Source organism: Dama dama, chromosome X (genome assembly GCF_033118175.1).
Source record: "Dama dama isolate Ldn47 chromosome X, ASM3311817v1, whole genome shotgun sequence".
NCBI lineage: Eukaryota > Metazoa > Chordata > Mammalia > Artiodactyla > Cervidae > Dama > Dama dama.
In genome coordinates this window covers 39,945,766-39,960,063 of record NC_083714.1, presented here as the reverse complement: position 1 = coordinate 39,960,063, position 14,298 = coordinate 39,945,766, and the positions used below count along the sequence as shown (strand labels likewise).

The 14,298-nt window shown below is 38.0% G+C and overlaps 1 protein-coding gene across 1 annotated transcript in view; it reads right to left on the bottom strand.

The window, feature by feature from the left end:
- ADGRG4 (adhesion G protein-coupled receptor G4) overlaps positions 1-14,298 on the bottom strand; it is a 111,078-nt gene that overhangs the window by 26,662 nt on the left and 70,118 nt on the right. The window contains 1 exon segment of the mRNA XM_061137545.1: positions 3,390-3,524. Within this exon segment, the coding sequence (XP_060993528.1) occupies positions 3,390-3,524 (135 nt within the window).

Below are 14,298 nucleotides of genomic sequence, written 5' to 3'. Positions count from 1 at the left end.
ATGGAAAAAAAAAAAGAAAAAGAAAAAGAAAAAAACAAGTCCTAGCCCAGGCCCTCTTGTTTCTTGAAAGTCCCTTCCCCTTTCGGGGACACTGGTAACATGAGGAAGGTGGACCAAATACCTAACAACCCTCCCAACTTAGTCTCAGAGATGTGGTTTTCTATAGTGAGAAGGCCAAAGGAGGAGAAACACATAGTGACTTGGGACTGAATTAACCTACTTTCTGGCTTTATTTCCTTGACCTACAAAGTGGCAACCATTCAGGGAAAGGAACTAAACCCTTGCTCACTCTTCTACCCTCTAGTTCTAGGCTCTGGTTGGACCTATTTCCATTTTTGAAGCATTACAGAAGCGGTTTCCTCTGCCTGAAACACTCTTCCCTCCTTCTCCTCACCCTTTCAAATCTTCTAGCTGGTACTTGACCTCCATCTCAGATGACACATCTCCTACAGAGGCCTTTCCTGAGCTCCCAGACAGCTGGGGTGCTGGGGCTTTGTGCTTCCAGAGCCCCTGGGCCATATTATACTTGCCTTGGGCTTTGGCCCTCTCCCCAAGAGCCACCACTAATGGAGGGGTGGAAGAGGAGGCACATGTTTTCCAAGAGTGGTGTCTTATTAACAATATGGGGCTTCCCTGGTGGCTCAGACAGTAAATATTCTGCCTGCATTGCAGGAGACCCAGGTTCGATCCCTGGATTGGGAAGATCCCCTGGAGAAGGAAATGGCAACCCACTCCAGTATTCTTGCCTGGAGAATTCCATGGACAGAGGATACTTGTGAGCTACAATCCATGGGGTCTCAAAAAGTTGGACATGAGTGAGTGACTAACACTTTCACTTAAGGTAATATGTTGTAATAACAGTTAAGGTTTTGATCAAAAGATATTAGAAGAAGTAGTGTGAAAGCAGAGCTGTGAGACTTGGAACTTGGGTGGGGGAGGGTTTGTAGTTAAACTGTGGCATTTTTTGTATGTGCTTACTCCCCCAAAATGAGTGGCTCAGGTCCCAGCCTCAGGTCACCCCCTTGCATGTGAGAACCCTCCCCCATACAGCACCACACAATACACATAGTAGGAATTTAATAAATATTTGCTAGTTGAATAAATAACTGGGTGAATAAATGAATAAATTGTGTCCCTTCCCCTTTCTGGGTCTCAATATCCTCATTGGTAAAATGAGGAGATGGGGCACAATGAATTATAAGGATCCTTCCGGTTCTGAAATTGATGATAGGTTACTTCTAATCCTTCTTCATCTGCCACTATGACGTCTGAAGGCTAATTTTGGCAAAGATCTTTAATCTTTTTCAGTAGAAGGTGTTAGTGAATAAAAATGACTTATTAGGTGTGAAATTTATGCAAAACAGGTTTATCTTTTATTTTACAAAACAAGCACACCTCTCTGAAGAAAGGAGAGAAGCTAAGACCAAAATAATGGCATCTAAGGTGACAGAAATTACAAGCTGGCCAAAAGGGTCTGAGTGCTATGAATCACATTCTTAATTTTTATTATGATTATTTGTTCATTAACTGGCTTGTCCTGGGTCCAGCTATTTTTCTCCATTAAAAATGCCTAATAAATATATAGCTAGTGAAAGCATATTGAGTACCTAGCCCTATGCTAGGTGCTATGAAAATAAAACATGTCTGAGCCATGACACATGCCACAACCTCCTTGGGAATACCAATCTAGAAACTAGGCAGAGGTGTAACACAAGAATACAAGCAGAGGGTAAGGAGGAGAGCAGAGGTTCGTGAACTTTAGGCAAACTTCCCGGGTGGAATTTGAGCTAAGCCCATAGGAACAAATAGAATTTAAACAGAGAGGGGAGCAATTACAGAAGTCCAGGAGAACAGCATCTTGGAGATATAGCTGGAGATAATGTTATAATGAATTGATATGCAGTATGTTTAAGCTGGCTCAGTACAACCGCCTCCAAATCACTGTGGAAATTTGACCATTAGAAATTCATTTGTTTGGATAGTCTCTTTAAAAAATGTGCACACCCAGGCACTAGTTCATGAACCTCATAAATATTTGAACTTTGGAGTCAGACACCCTGGATTTGATTCCTAGCTATGCCACTACCTAGCTGTGGATTTTGGGCAGAATTACTTAAGCTCTGTGTCTTAGTCTGTTAGGGCTGCTATAACAAAGTCCAGATTACATGGCTTATAAACAACAGAAATTTATTTTTCACAGTTCTAGAGGCTGCAAGTCCAAGACCAAGGTGCCTACATGGTTGGGTTCTAGTGAAGGTTTGCTTTCTGGTTGACACCTTCTTGCTGTATTCTCACATGGTGGAAGGGGTGAGAGAACTCTCTGAGGCTTCTTCCATAAGATCACTAATCCCATTCATGAGGTCCCCATCCTCATGACATAATCACCACCCAAAGGACTCACCGGGTGATACATCACCTTGGGGGTTAAGATTTCAACAAAAGAATTTTGAGAGGATACAAATGTTCATATCAGAGAGCTCTTTGAGTCTTGGAGTATAAATACTAACAATTAAGAGTGGTCATCAGCAACATCATGCCATCTCTGAGTGCTCTCTTCCCAGCAGCTGGATGGGACAGAGCAGGCTGAAGAAATGGGCTTTTCGTTAGGCAGAGCCCCAAGATAATCAAATAGTAAAATCAATGCAAACACTTACATGGTGTTAATTGTGTACAAGGCACTATTCTAAGCATTTTATATGTATTAAGTCCTTTAATCCTTCAACATCCCAGTGAGGTACTACTATCCTCCTGTTTACATAGGAGGAAACAAAGGCACTGGGAGTTGAAGAACTTGCCCACGAGTTCATGTGGGTGGACAATGGCACAGCCAGCTTTAAATTCTGCATCTGGCCCCAGGGTCCCTGCTGTTAACCACCACATCATACTGCCTCTCTGTTTAATAACAGGTGAGGACAGAAGCCCTTAGAGAAGGTTCTGTGGAGGCGGTGGGAAAGAGCAACCATGACTTCAGTTAAGTGTCCTGCTGGATACCACTCAGCTTCAAATAAATTGGCCTGAGAAATGTGTGTTGGCTTTGAGGATACAGGGGAGATTTGGGAGGGGAGCACAGATAAGCCTAAATGGCATTTCATCAGGAGAATTCGCTGTTCGTTTCTGGTTTTGAAACATCTTGAGGCCTCCGTTTGGTCATCAAATAATCCTTAAGGTCCCTTCCAAAGCTGAGAAGCTGTGAAAATGAAAAACTGAGGAACATCATTAAAGTAGACGTTGATTCATGCTGAGAGCCAGGGGTTGTGCTGGGAGATTTGCAGAATAAATAGGAGAGCATATTTGAGAATAAACAGCACATCATGAAAATAGCAAGAGTTCATAATTACAGTGAGTCACCATATGTTGGTTCATGACAGTTACCAGAGGCAAGAACTTACCTTAAAGAGTGAAGTTTGGCCAAAAAAATTAAACAAGATGGTGTGTAAGCTGCTAAGAGGAATTCTCTCTCTCAGTGATTTAGGTAAATATATGGAGGCCAAAACTCTCCCCAGGGGGACTTTGTCTAGGGAAATCTGTCAAGGAAAACCAGGAAATAAAAAACAGATTCATCATCCATCAGCTTGAAGTCCTCCCCACTTTCTGCCCCAACCCCAGCCTCAGCCCTGGAGGCTGAGGGCTGAAGGGTGAGAACTAGCTCCACCAGCTATGCAAATCTTTTATTGAGTGGACCGAAAAGCTCCTTCAGGTTTTTGAACAATGCTATTGAAAAACTTTTGTTGCGGCTGAATGAACATTTTGGCCAACTCAATACATGCACACACTCAGATTACAGGCCAAGATGTGACCCAGGGGGAACACAGACCCAGACACACACACACACCACTTTTCCTTTCTTGATCTATCCTTATTTCTGTCCCTTCGATCTGCTTCCACCTGGATATTCATAGAGGTGGAAGAGGGATGACAGATAAGGTGATTTGCCATAATTCTCAGGAATAAAGGCCAGTCTTCAAAAGCAGGCTACCTTCTCCCATACAGTTCTGAGAGAGGAAGAAAAAAAAAAAAAACAGAAAAAAACCAACACAGTGACATTAGGCATTGTCTTACAGTTTATTGAGCAATGCTTTTCTTAAAAAGTGGGGCAGGGAAGTGAGGCATTAGGCCTTAGGAATTAGAGGCTCACTATTAGAAGAGTTTGCTGATTTGATTGGTGCGTGTGAGCATGTTAAGTCGCATCAGTTGTGTCCGACTCTTTGCAACCTCAAGGACTATAGCCTGCTAGGCTCCTCTTTCCATGGGATTCTCCAGGCAAGAAGACTGGAGTGGGTTGCCATTCCCTTCTCCAGGGGATCTTCCCAACCCAGGGATCGAACCCACGTCTCTTATGTCCCCTGCGTAGGCAGGCAGGTTCCTTATTGCTAGCACCACCTGGTAATAGTATTTGATAAGTACAGGTATATTTTTGAGAGTGAAAGAGGGCTTTATCAATAATCACACTGGAACCACAGTTGCAAACCTGGACTCTCCCAGGAAAGACAAGGGTATATGAGACCCTTACATGCATCCTGTCATTGAAACTCTCTATTGACTCTGAAAGATATACAGTATTATATCAGGAAATGAAGGCTTAGAAACGTTAAGTGACTTGTCTAGGGTCACACAGCTGGGATGTAGCTGAACAAACATAAATGTAATCTGCACCCACATTTTCCCCATTATCCATTTTGCTTTTCAAGGAACAATTATCTTGCTGGGTATATCATGGGGAGATGAAAGTTTGTAATATTTCTGAAAATGAATTGTGAGCCCAAAAGCCACAATTGAACTGGCACAAATGAACTTTGCTACAATCACGTACTATGAAGAGGTGATGATTTAGCTTCAACATGTGAGTGATTTTGGTACCAAGAAGTTCATTGGGGTTGCTGGGCTTTTTTCTTGACCAGGGTCTTTAATAGAAAACCCTATATGTAAACAAAATGCAGTGGGAAGACATTTACTTCCAGTATGGTTGAGTAGCTCCAGATGGACTCAGCCTTCCTACATATAACAACTATACTGAATACAATGACTTGAAGACACTGGAAAATGAACAAAACCAGGCAGGCTCTGGAGAAGAGTAGACACTTGGAAAAAAGTGGCATCACATGGTGAATTAGCTCTTTTTACAGCTGTTAGCCAGATGACAGCCTGAAACAAACACTGTGAAAGACACTCAAAATTCTGATAGAAAGCCTTCAGTCTTTGTGGCATGAAGAACCAGAAAACAAAGGTCAAAGTAACTACAGCCACTGGGAGGTCAACGGGAGGTCTTGGAAAGGAGAGAGCTAGTGATGGGGAGCCAAAATTCTGAGTGTAAACTCAGCCTGACTTCAGAACCACATATATATATAGGACAGACTTCAACTAAGGATAAAGGAATTTAACTGACATTTGAGCTGCCATCCAAGAGATGGAATCTAGTTTGACTCCAACCATGTTAATTGTCTGGTATAACAAAAACAAATAATTTTCAGAGAAACACAGAAAAATCCAGAGTCTCCACAATATACCATTCACAAAAGCCAGGACATAATCCAAAGTTACCCTATATGTTAAGAAAAAATGAAAATGACCCATTTATTATTTTTTTTTTCTATTTTTTAAATTTTTATTTTTATTTATTTTATTTTTTCCCCTTTTTTTCTTTTTAAATTTTTATTATTATTATTTTTTTTTCCCAGTGGGTTTTGTCATACATTGATATGAATCAGCCATGGATTTACATGTATTCCCAATCCCGATCCCCCCTCCCACCTCCCTCTCCACCCGATTCCTCTGGGAAAATGACCCATTTAAAGTGAAGACAGTCAATGGAAATCAATCTTGAGATTACTCAGATGTTAGAATTAGCAGACAAGGATTTTTTTTTTTATTAGTTGGAGGCTAATTACTTCACAACATTTCAGTGGGTTTTGTCATATATTGATATGAATCAGCCATAGATTTACATGTATTCCCCATCCCGATCGCCCCTCCCACCTCCCTCTCCACCCGATTCCTCTGGGTCTTCCCAGTGCACCAGGCCCAAGCACTTGTCTCATGCATCCCACCTGGGCTGGTGATCTGTTTCACCTTAGATAGTATGGATGCTGTTCTTTTGAAACATCCCACCCTCACCTTCTCCCACAGAGTCCAAAAGTCTGTTCTGTATTTCTGTGTCTCTTTTTCTGTTCTGCATATAGGGTTATCATTACCATCTTTCTAAATTCCATATATATGTGTTAGCATGCTGTAATGTTCTTTATCTTTCTGGCTTACTTCACTCTGTATAATGAGCTCCAGTTTCATCCATCTCATTAGGACTGATTCAAATGAATTCTTCTTAACGGCTGAGTAATATTCCATGGTGTATATGTACCACAGCTTCCTTATCCATTCATCTGCTGATGGGCATCTAGGTTGCTTCCATGTCCTGACTATTATAAACAGTGCTGCGATGAACATTGGGGTGCACGTGTCTCTTTCAGATCTGGTTTCCTCGGTGTGTATGCCCAGAAGTGGGATTGCTGGGTCATATGGCAGTTCTATTTCCAGTTTTTTAAGAAATCTCCACACTGTTTTCCATAGTGGCTGTACTAGTTTGCATTCCCACCAACAGTGTAAGAGGGTTCCCTTTTCTCCACACCCTCTCCAGCATTTATTGCTTGTAGACTTTTGGATAGCAGCCATCCTGACTGGCGTGTAATGGTACCTCATTGTGGTTTTGATTTGCATTTCTCTAATAATGAGTGATGTTGAGCATCTTTTCATGTGTTTGTTAGCCATCTGTATGTCTTCTTTGGAGAAATGTCTGTTTAGTTCTTTGGCCCATTTTTTGATTGGGTCATTTATTTTTCTGGAATTGAGCTGCAGGAGTTGCTTGTATATTTTTGAGATTAATCCTTTGTCTGTTTCTTCATTTGCTATTATTTTCTCCCAATCTGAGGGCTGTCTTTTCACCTTACTTATAGTTTCCTTTGTAGTGCAAAAGCTTTTAAGTTTCATTAGGTCCCATTTGTTTAGTTTTGCTTTTATTTCCAATATTCTGGGAGGTGGGTCATAGAGGATCTTGCTGTGATTTATGTCGGAGAGTGTTTTGCCTATGTTCTCCTCTAGGAGTTTTATAGTTTCTGGTCTTACATTTAGATCTTTAATCCATTTTGAGTTTATTTTTGTGTATGGTGTTAGAAAGTGTTCTAGTTTCATTCTTTTACAAGTGGTTGACCAGTTTTCCCAGCACCACTTGTTAAAGAGGTTGTCTTTTTTCCATTGTATATTCTTGCCTCCTTTGTCAAAGATAAGGTGTCCATAGGTTCGTGGATTTATCTCTGGGCTTTCTATTCTGTTCCATTGATCTATATTTCTGTCTTTGTGCCAGTACCATACTGTCTTGTTGACTGTGGCTTTGTAGTAGAGTCTGAAGTCAGGCAGGTTGATTCCTCCAGTTCCATTCTTCTTTCTCAAGATTACTTTAGCTATTCGAGGTTTTTTGTATTTCCATACAAATTGTGAAATTCTTTGGTCTAGTTCTGTGAAAAATACCGTTGGTAGCTTGATAGGGATTGCATTGAATCTATAGATTGCTTTGGGTAGAATAGCCATTTTGACAATATTGAGTTTTCCAATCCATGAACACGGTATGTTTCTCCATCTGTTTGTGTCCTCTTTGATTTCTTTCATCAGTGTTTTATAGTTTTCTATGTACAGGTCTTTTGTTTCTTTAGGTAAATATACTCCTAAGTATTTTATTCTTTTTGTTGCAATGGTGAATGGTATTGTTTCCTTAATTTCTCTTTCTGTTTTTTCATTGTTAGTATATAGGAATGCAAGGGATTTCTGTGTGTTAATTTTATATCCTGCAACTTTACTATATTCATTGATTAGCTGTAGTAATTTTCTGGTAGAGTCTTTAGGGTTTTCTATGTAGAGGATCATGTCATCTGCAAACAGTGAGAGTTTCACTTCTTCTTTTCCTATCTGGATTCCTTTTACTTCTTTTTCTGCTCTGATTGCTGTGGCCAAAACTTCCAACACTATGTTGAATAGTAGTGGTGAGAGTGGGCACCCTCAGACAAGGATTTTAAAGTAGTTAGTATAATTATGCTTAAGTGTTTAAAGAAAATACACTTGCAATTATGCTAAAGGAGTAAATAACAGAAACAGAAGCAAAAAAGAATGAAATGGAAATTTTAGAACTAAAAATACAATATTGAAATTTTAAAAAATTGCACTCAGTGGACTCAGTAGTGACATGAAGATGACAGAGGTCAGTGAACTTGAAGAGAAATCAATAGAAATTATACTATCAGAAGACTAAATAGTAAAATGATTGCAAACATGAACATAGTCTCAGGGACCTGTGGGGCAGCATCAAAAAATCTTACATCTGTGTAATCAGAATCCCTAAAGGAGAGGAGAGAGAGAATGGTGAAGAACCAATATTTAGAAAAATAATGGCGGAAATCTCCCCAAATTTGGTGAAAGACATAAATTTACAGATTCAAGAAACTCTGCAAACTTCAAATGGGAAAAATATAAAGAAACACATGCCTAGGCACATAATAGTCAAACTGCAAAAAAAAAAAAAAAGAGAGAAAATATTGAAAGCAAAGAGAGAAAAATGACACATTACACATCACAAATAGAGAAACAAAATTCAGATGATTACTGATTTCTGATCAGAGAACATGGAGGCCAGAATAGAATGGAACAACATCTAAAATGCTGTCAATCCAAAATTCCATAGTAAACAAAAATACCCTTCAAATAAAGGCCAAAAAAAATTTTTTTTAGATAAATGAGAGCCAGGAAAATTCATTATCATTAGACCATATACTACAAGAAGTGCTAAGTGAATTTCTTCAAATTGAAGGGAAATGTCACCAGACCTTCAGGAAGAAATGAAGAATATTGAAAATGATAAACATCTCGATAAACATAGGGCTTCCCTCGTGACTCAGATGGTAAAGAATTTGCCTGCAGTGCAGGAGACCCAAGTTTGATCCCTGGATCAGGAAGATCTGCTGGAGAAGGGAATGGCAACCCACTCCAGTATTCTTGCCTGAAGAATCCCATGGACAGAGGAGACTGGTGGGTTCCACGGGGTTGCAAAGAGTCAGACACAACTGAGCAACTAAAACTTTCACACTTTCCCTGGTGACTCAGACAGTAAAGAATCTGCCTGCAATGCAGGTTCAATCCTTGAGTCAGGAAGATCTCTTGGAGAAGGGAATGGCTACCCACTCCAGTATTCTTGCCTGGAGAATCCCATGGACAGAGGAGCCTGATGGGCTACAGTCCATGGGGTCACAAAGAGTTGGACATGACTGAAGCCACTGAGCTTGCAAACATAAAAGGCTACTTTTAGTCTCAATTTCACTAAGACCCTTTAAAGCAATGATTATAACATTGTCTAGTGGAGTTTCTGATCTTGTTAGTAATAATACATATGATAACTATAACATAAAAGACAGAGGGTATAGCGACTTCTTTGACAGTCCAATGGTTAAAACTCTGTGTGTCCGCTGCAGAAGGTGCAGGTTTGACCCTTGGTCAGGGAACTAAGAGCCTGCATGCCACACAGCCAAAGAGAAGAAAAAAAAAAAAAACCCAGAGAGAGTGAGAGAGAAAATTTCTTGAACTGAATAAAAATGAAAATACAGCATATGAACCTAAAAGCATTTTTAAAAAGACAGAGGGTATATATAGATATGTATAGTTAAAGTTTCTACATTTTCCATGAAGTGGTACAATAGTACCTCTAAGTAGACTGCAAAAATATAAGGATGTATATTGTAATCTCTAGAGAAACCATTAATAATTCGAATAAACATAACTAAAGAGGCAGAAAAAATTAAAATTCAGTTATAAAAATATTAAATCAAAAGGAACAAAAACCAGAAGGACAGATAGAAAATAAAATCAAATGGTAGTCCTAAATACACAACCATATAAAAAATTATGTTAAATGTTAAAGAAGTACACACTCTATTAAAAGGCAGATATTTTCAGATGGATAAAAAATGAGACACAAACTGTGTGCTATCTATAAGTGCACAAATACAAAGTAAGTGGTTGAAAAAAATATTATGTATGTATGTGTATACATACAGTAAGTATAAGAAAGCTAGAATGACTATATTAAAATCATATAAAATAGATTACAAGACAAAGAGTATTATCAGAAATAAGAAAGGATATTTCATAATGATAAACAGGTTAGGATTAGAGGTATAGTCAGGAAGACATGACAACATAAGTGTATATTCACTTAATAAACAAAGCAAAATGTGATGCAACTAAAGGGATAAATACATGATTTCACAATCCAAGTTGGAGATCTTAGCACCCCTTTAAACTAGGAAACAACCAAGAAAAAATCAGTAAAAATGTAAATGATCTGAACACTATCAACCACCTTGAGATTTAATTGATATTTGCAGTACAGCATATCCAACAACTGTAGAATGCAAATTTTTTCAAGTGCACATGAAGCACCAAGGTTTTCAAGTGTATGAAACACCAAAATAGATCATACACTGGGATATAAATCAAATGTCCATAAATTTAAATGGATTGAAGTTAAACTGAATATATTCTGTAATCAGAATGAAATAAACATGATATCAACAGCAATAATATATCTTAGATATATCCCAAATATTTGGGACTTAACAAGTACACTCCTGGGACTTCCCTGGTGGTCTAGTGGTTAAGACTTTGCCTTCCAATGAGGGGGTGCAGGTTTGATCCCTGGTCGAGGAGCTAAGATCCCACATGCCTCATGGCCAAAAACCAAAACATAAAGCGGAAGCAATATTGTAACAAATTCAACAAAGGCTTTTAAAAAATGGTCCACATCCAAAAACTCTTTAAAAAATAAACAAATGAATACACTCCTGAATAATTCATGGATCATAGAAGAAAGTAGGAAATATTTTGAACTGCTGATGACGAAAATACAACATATCAAAAATTGCAGACTACAACTTAAAGCAGTACATAGAAAGATATTTATAGCTTTTTATGACTACATTATTAATAGAAAAGAAGAAAGGTCTAAAGTCAGTGGTCTATGGATCTACCTTAAGAAGCTAAATAAGGAAGAACAAGGTAAACCCACAATAAATACAAGGAAGGAAATATTAATAATAAAGATAGCAAGAGCAAGCCAAGTCACTTCAGTTGTATTTGACTCTTTGCCACCACATGGACTACAACCCACCAGGCTCCTCTGTCCATGGGATTTTCCAGGTGAGAATACTGGAGTGGGTTGCCCTGCACTCCTCCAGGAGATCTTCCCAACCTAGGGATCGAACATGCATCTCCTGTGGCTCCTGCATTGCAGGCAGATTTTTTACCACTGAGCCACCAGGCAAGCCCAATAATAAAGATAAGATATTAACAAAATAGAAAATAAAAAAATTAACAAAGCCAAAAATTTGTTCTTGGAAAGGATCAACAAACTTGAAAATATCCCTAGTTATACTGATCAAGAAAACAAGAGCTAGAAAAGAAAATTATCAATATCGAAAATGAAAGAGAGATTATCATTATAGATCAGAGACTGACAAACTGGTCAGCAAGGCAAATCGCAACAAGGGCCTATTTGGTAGGACTAAATATGGCTTTTATATTTCATATTTTAAATGTTGCGAAAAAGAAAGAAGGAAGGAAGAAGGGAAGAAAGGAAGCAAGCAAAGCAAAGAAAAAATGTGCAGTAGAAGGAGACCATTTACAGCTTATGAATCCTAAAGTATTTACTATCTTCCTTCTACAGAAAAGTTTTGCTGACCATTCATAAATGTTATAGATGTTAAGAAATAGGAATGTTATGCACAACTTCTACCAATAAACTTGAAAAGCTAACTGAAATAAATTCTTAGAAAAATATAACTAACCAAAATAGACACGAGATGAATCAGAACATCAGAAGGGCTCTACACCCATTAAACAAGTTGGATTTGGTATCACAATACTTCCCATAAAGAAATTCCAGACACAGAGAGTTTCCTAGTGAGCCCTATCAAGCATTTAATGAAGAAATAACATCAATGTCACACAAACTGTTTCTGAAAGAGTTTTATACAGTTGGTGAAACACCAACCCAAAGTCTGATAAAGAAACTAGAGGGAAAAAAAACTTTCAGGAGCTTCTCCAGTGGCTCAGTGATAAAGAATCTGCCTGCCAATGCAAAAGATGCCGGTTTGATCCCTGATCTGGTAAGATTGCACATGCCTTGGAGCAACTAAACCAGTGCGCCACAATACTAAGCCTGTGCTGCAGAGCCCGTGCTCTGCAATGAGAAGCCACCACAATGAGAAGCACACCGCAACTAGAGAAAAGTCGGTGTAGCCCCTAAGACCCAGTCAAGCCATAAACAAATAAATAATTTCAAACCTACATCCTTCATGAATATAAGTGCTAAAATACTTAACAAAATATTATCAAGTTGAAAATACCACTATATAAAAATGATAAAACATCATAATCACTAGGGTTTCTTCCAAAAATGCAAAGATTGGTTTAACATCCTAAAATCAATGTAATTCACCATATTAGATAATGGACAAAAGCCAAATGGTGATTTCAAAAGATACAGAAAAAGCATTTAAAAAAATTCAACAACCACTCACAGTAAAAATTTTCAGCAAACTAGGAACAGAAGAAAACTTCCTTAATCAAATAAAGGGTATTTAAAAAACAAAACAAAAACATGGCTAATATCATAGTAATAGTAAAATAGTGAATACTTTTCTCCTGATATCAAGACAAGATGTTCACTTTCACCACTTAGTCAACATTTTATTGCAAGTACTAATATCAAGATAAGTCCAAAAGAAGGAATAAAAGGAATAAAAATTAATGAGAAAGATGGCTAATGTCACTATTTTCAGATGGCATTGCATAGAAAGGCCCAAATAATCTCTAAAACAACTACTACAGCTAATAAGTGAGTTTAGCAAGTTCATAGGATACAAAATTTAGATATATGATAGATGGATGGATAGATAGTGAGAGACTGGTGATAGATACAGCTTATCAATTTTATTTTTAAATACTTACAGCAGATAATTGTAAAATTTAATTTTAAATTAAATTTAAAAATAATTTCACTTGTACTAAGTCAGAAAAAGAAAGACAAATATCATATGATATCACTTATATGTGGAATCCAAAATATGACACAAATGAACCCATCTATCAAACAAAGAATCATGGACATAGAGAGTAGACTGGTTGTTGTCAAGGGGGATGGGGTTGGGTGAGGGTTTGATTTGATGTAAATTGGTATATACAGAATGGATAAACAATAAGGTCCTACTGTGTAGCACAGATAATTGTATTAAATATCCTGTGATAACCATAATGGAAAAGAACATGAAAAATAATGTACATATATAGAGAGATATAACTGAATTGTTTTGCTGTATAGCAGTAATTAACACATTGTAATTGGATGTGAGAGTTGGACTATAAAGAAAAGCTGAGCGCCGAGGAACTGATGTTTTTGAACTGTGGTGTTGGAGAAGACTCTTGAGAGTCCCTTGGACTGCAAGGAGATCCAACCAGCCAATCCTAAAGGAGATCAATCCTGAGTGTTCATTGGAAGGACTGATGTTGAAGCTGAAACTCCAATACTTTGGCCACCTGATGCGAAGAGCTGACTCATTTGACAAGACCCTGATGCTGGGAAGGATTGAAGGCAGGAGGAAAAGGGGAAGACAGAGGATGAGATGGTTGGATGACATCACTGACTCAATGGACATGAGTTTGGGTAAACTCCAGGAGTTGGTGATGGACAGGGAGGCCTGGTGTCGCAAAGAGTCAGACATGACTGAGCAACTGAACTGAACTGAACTGAACTGAATTAAACTATACTTCAATTAAAAAAATTTTAATTCCATTTGCAACAGTATCAGAAAAAATATTTAGGATGACTTTAACAAAAGACAGGCAATACCTCTCCATTTAGCACTCATGGTTGATTCATGTCGATGTATGGCCAAAACCACCACAATATTGTAAAGTAGTCAGCCTCCAATTAAAATAAAAAATTAATTTAAAAAAAGAAAAAGAAATAAATAAAAGGGGAAAAAGCATTGCTGAGAGAAATTAAAATAGACCTGAATAAATGTTCCTGGATAAATATTACAAGATTCGATATTACTAAGTAATCAATTCTCCCAAAATTGTGCAATCCCAATTATAATCTTGGCAAGGTTTTTTCCTACAAATTGACAAGCACATTTGAAAATTCACATGGACATACAAAAGGCCTGGAATAACCACAGCAATCTTGAAAAAAAACAAAGTTGAAGGATT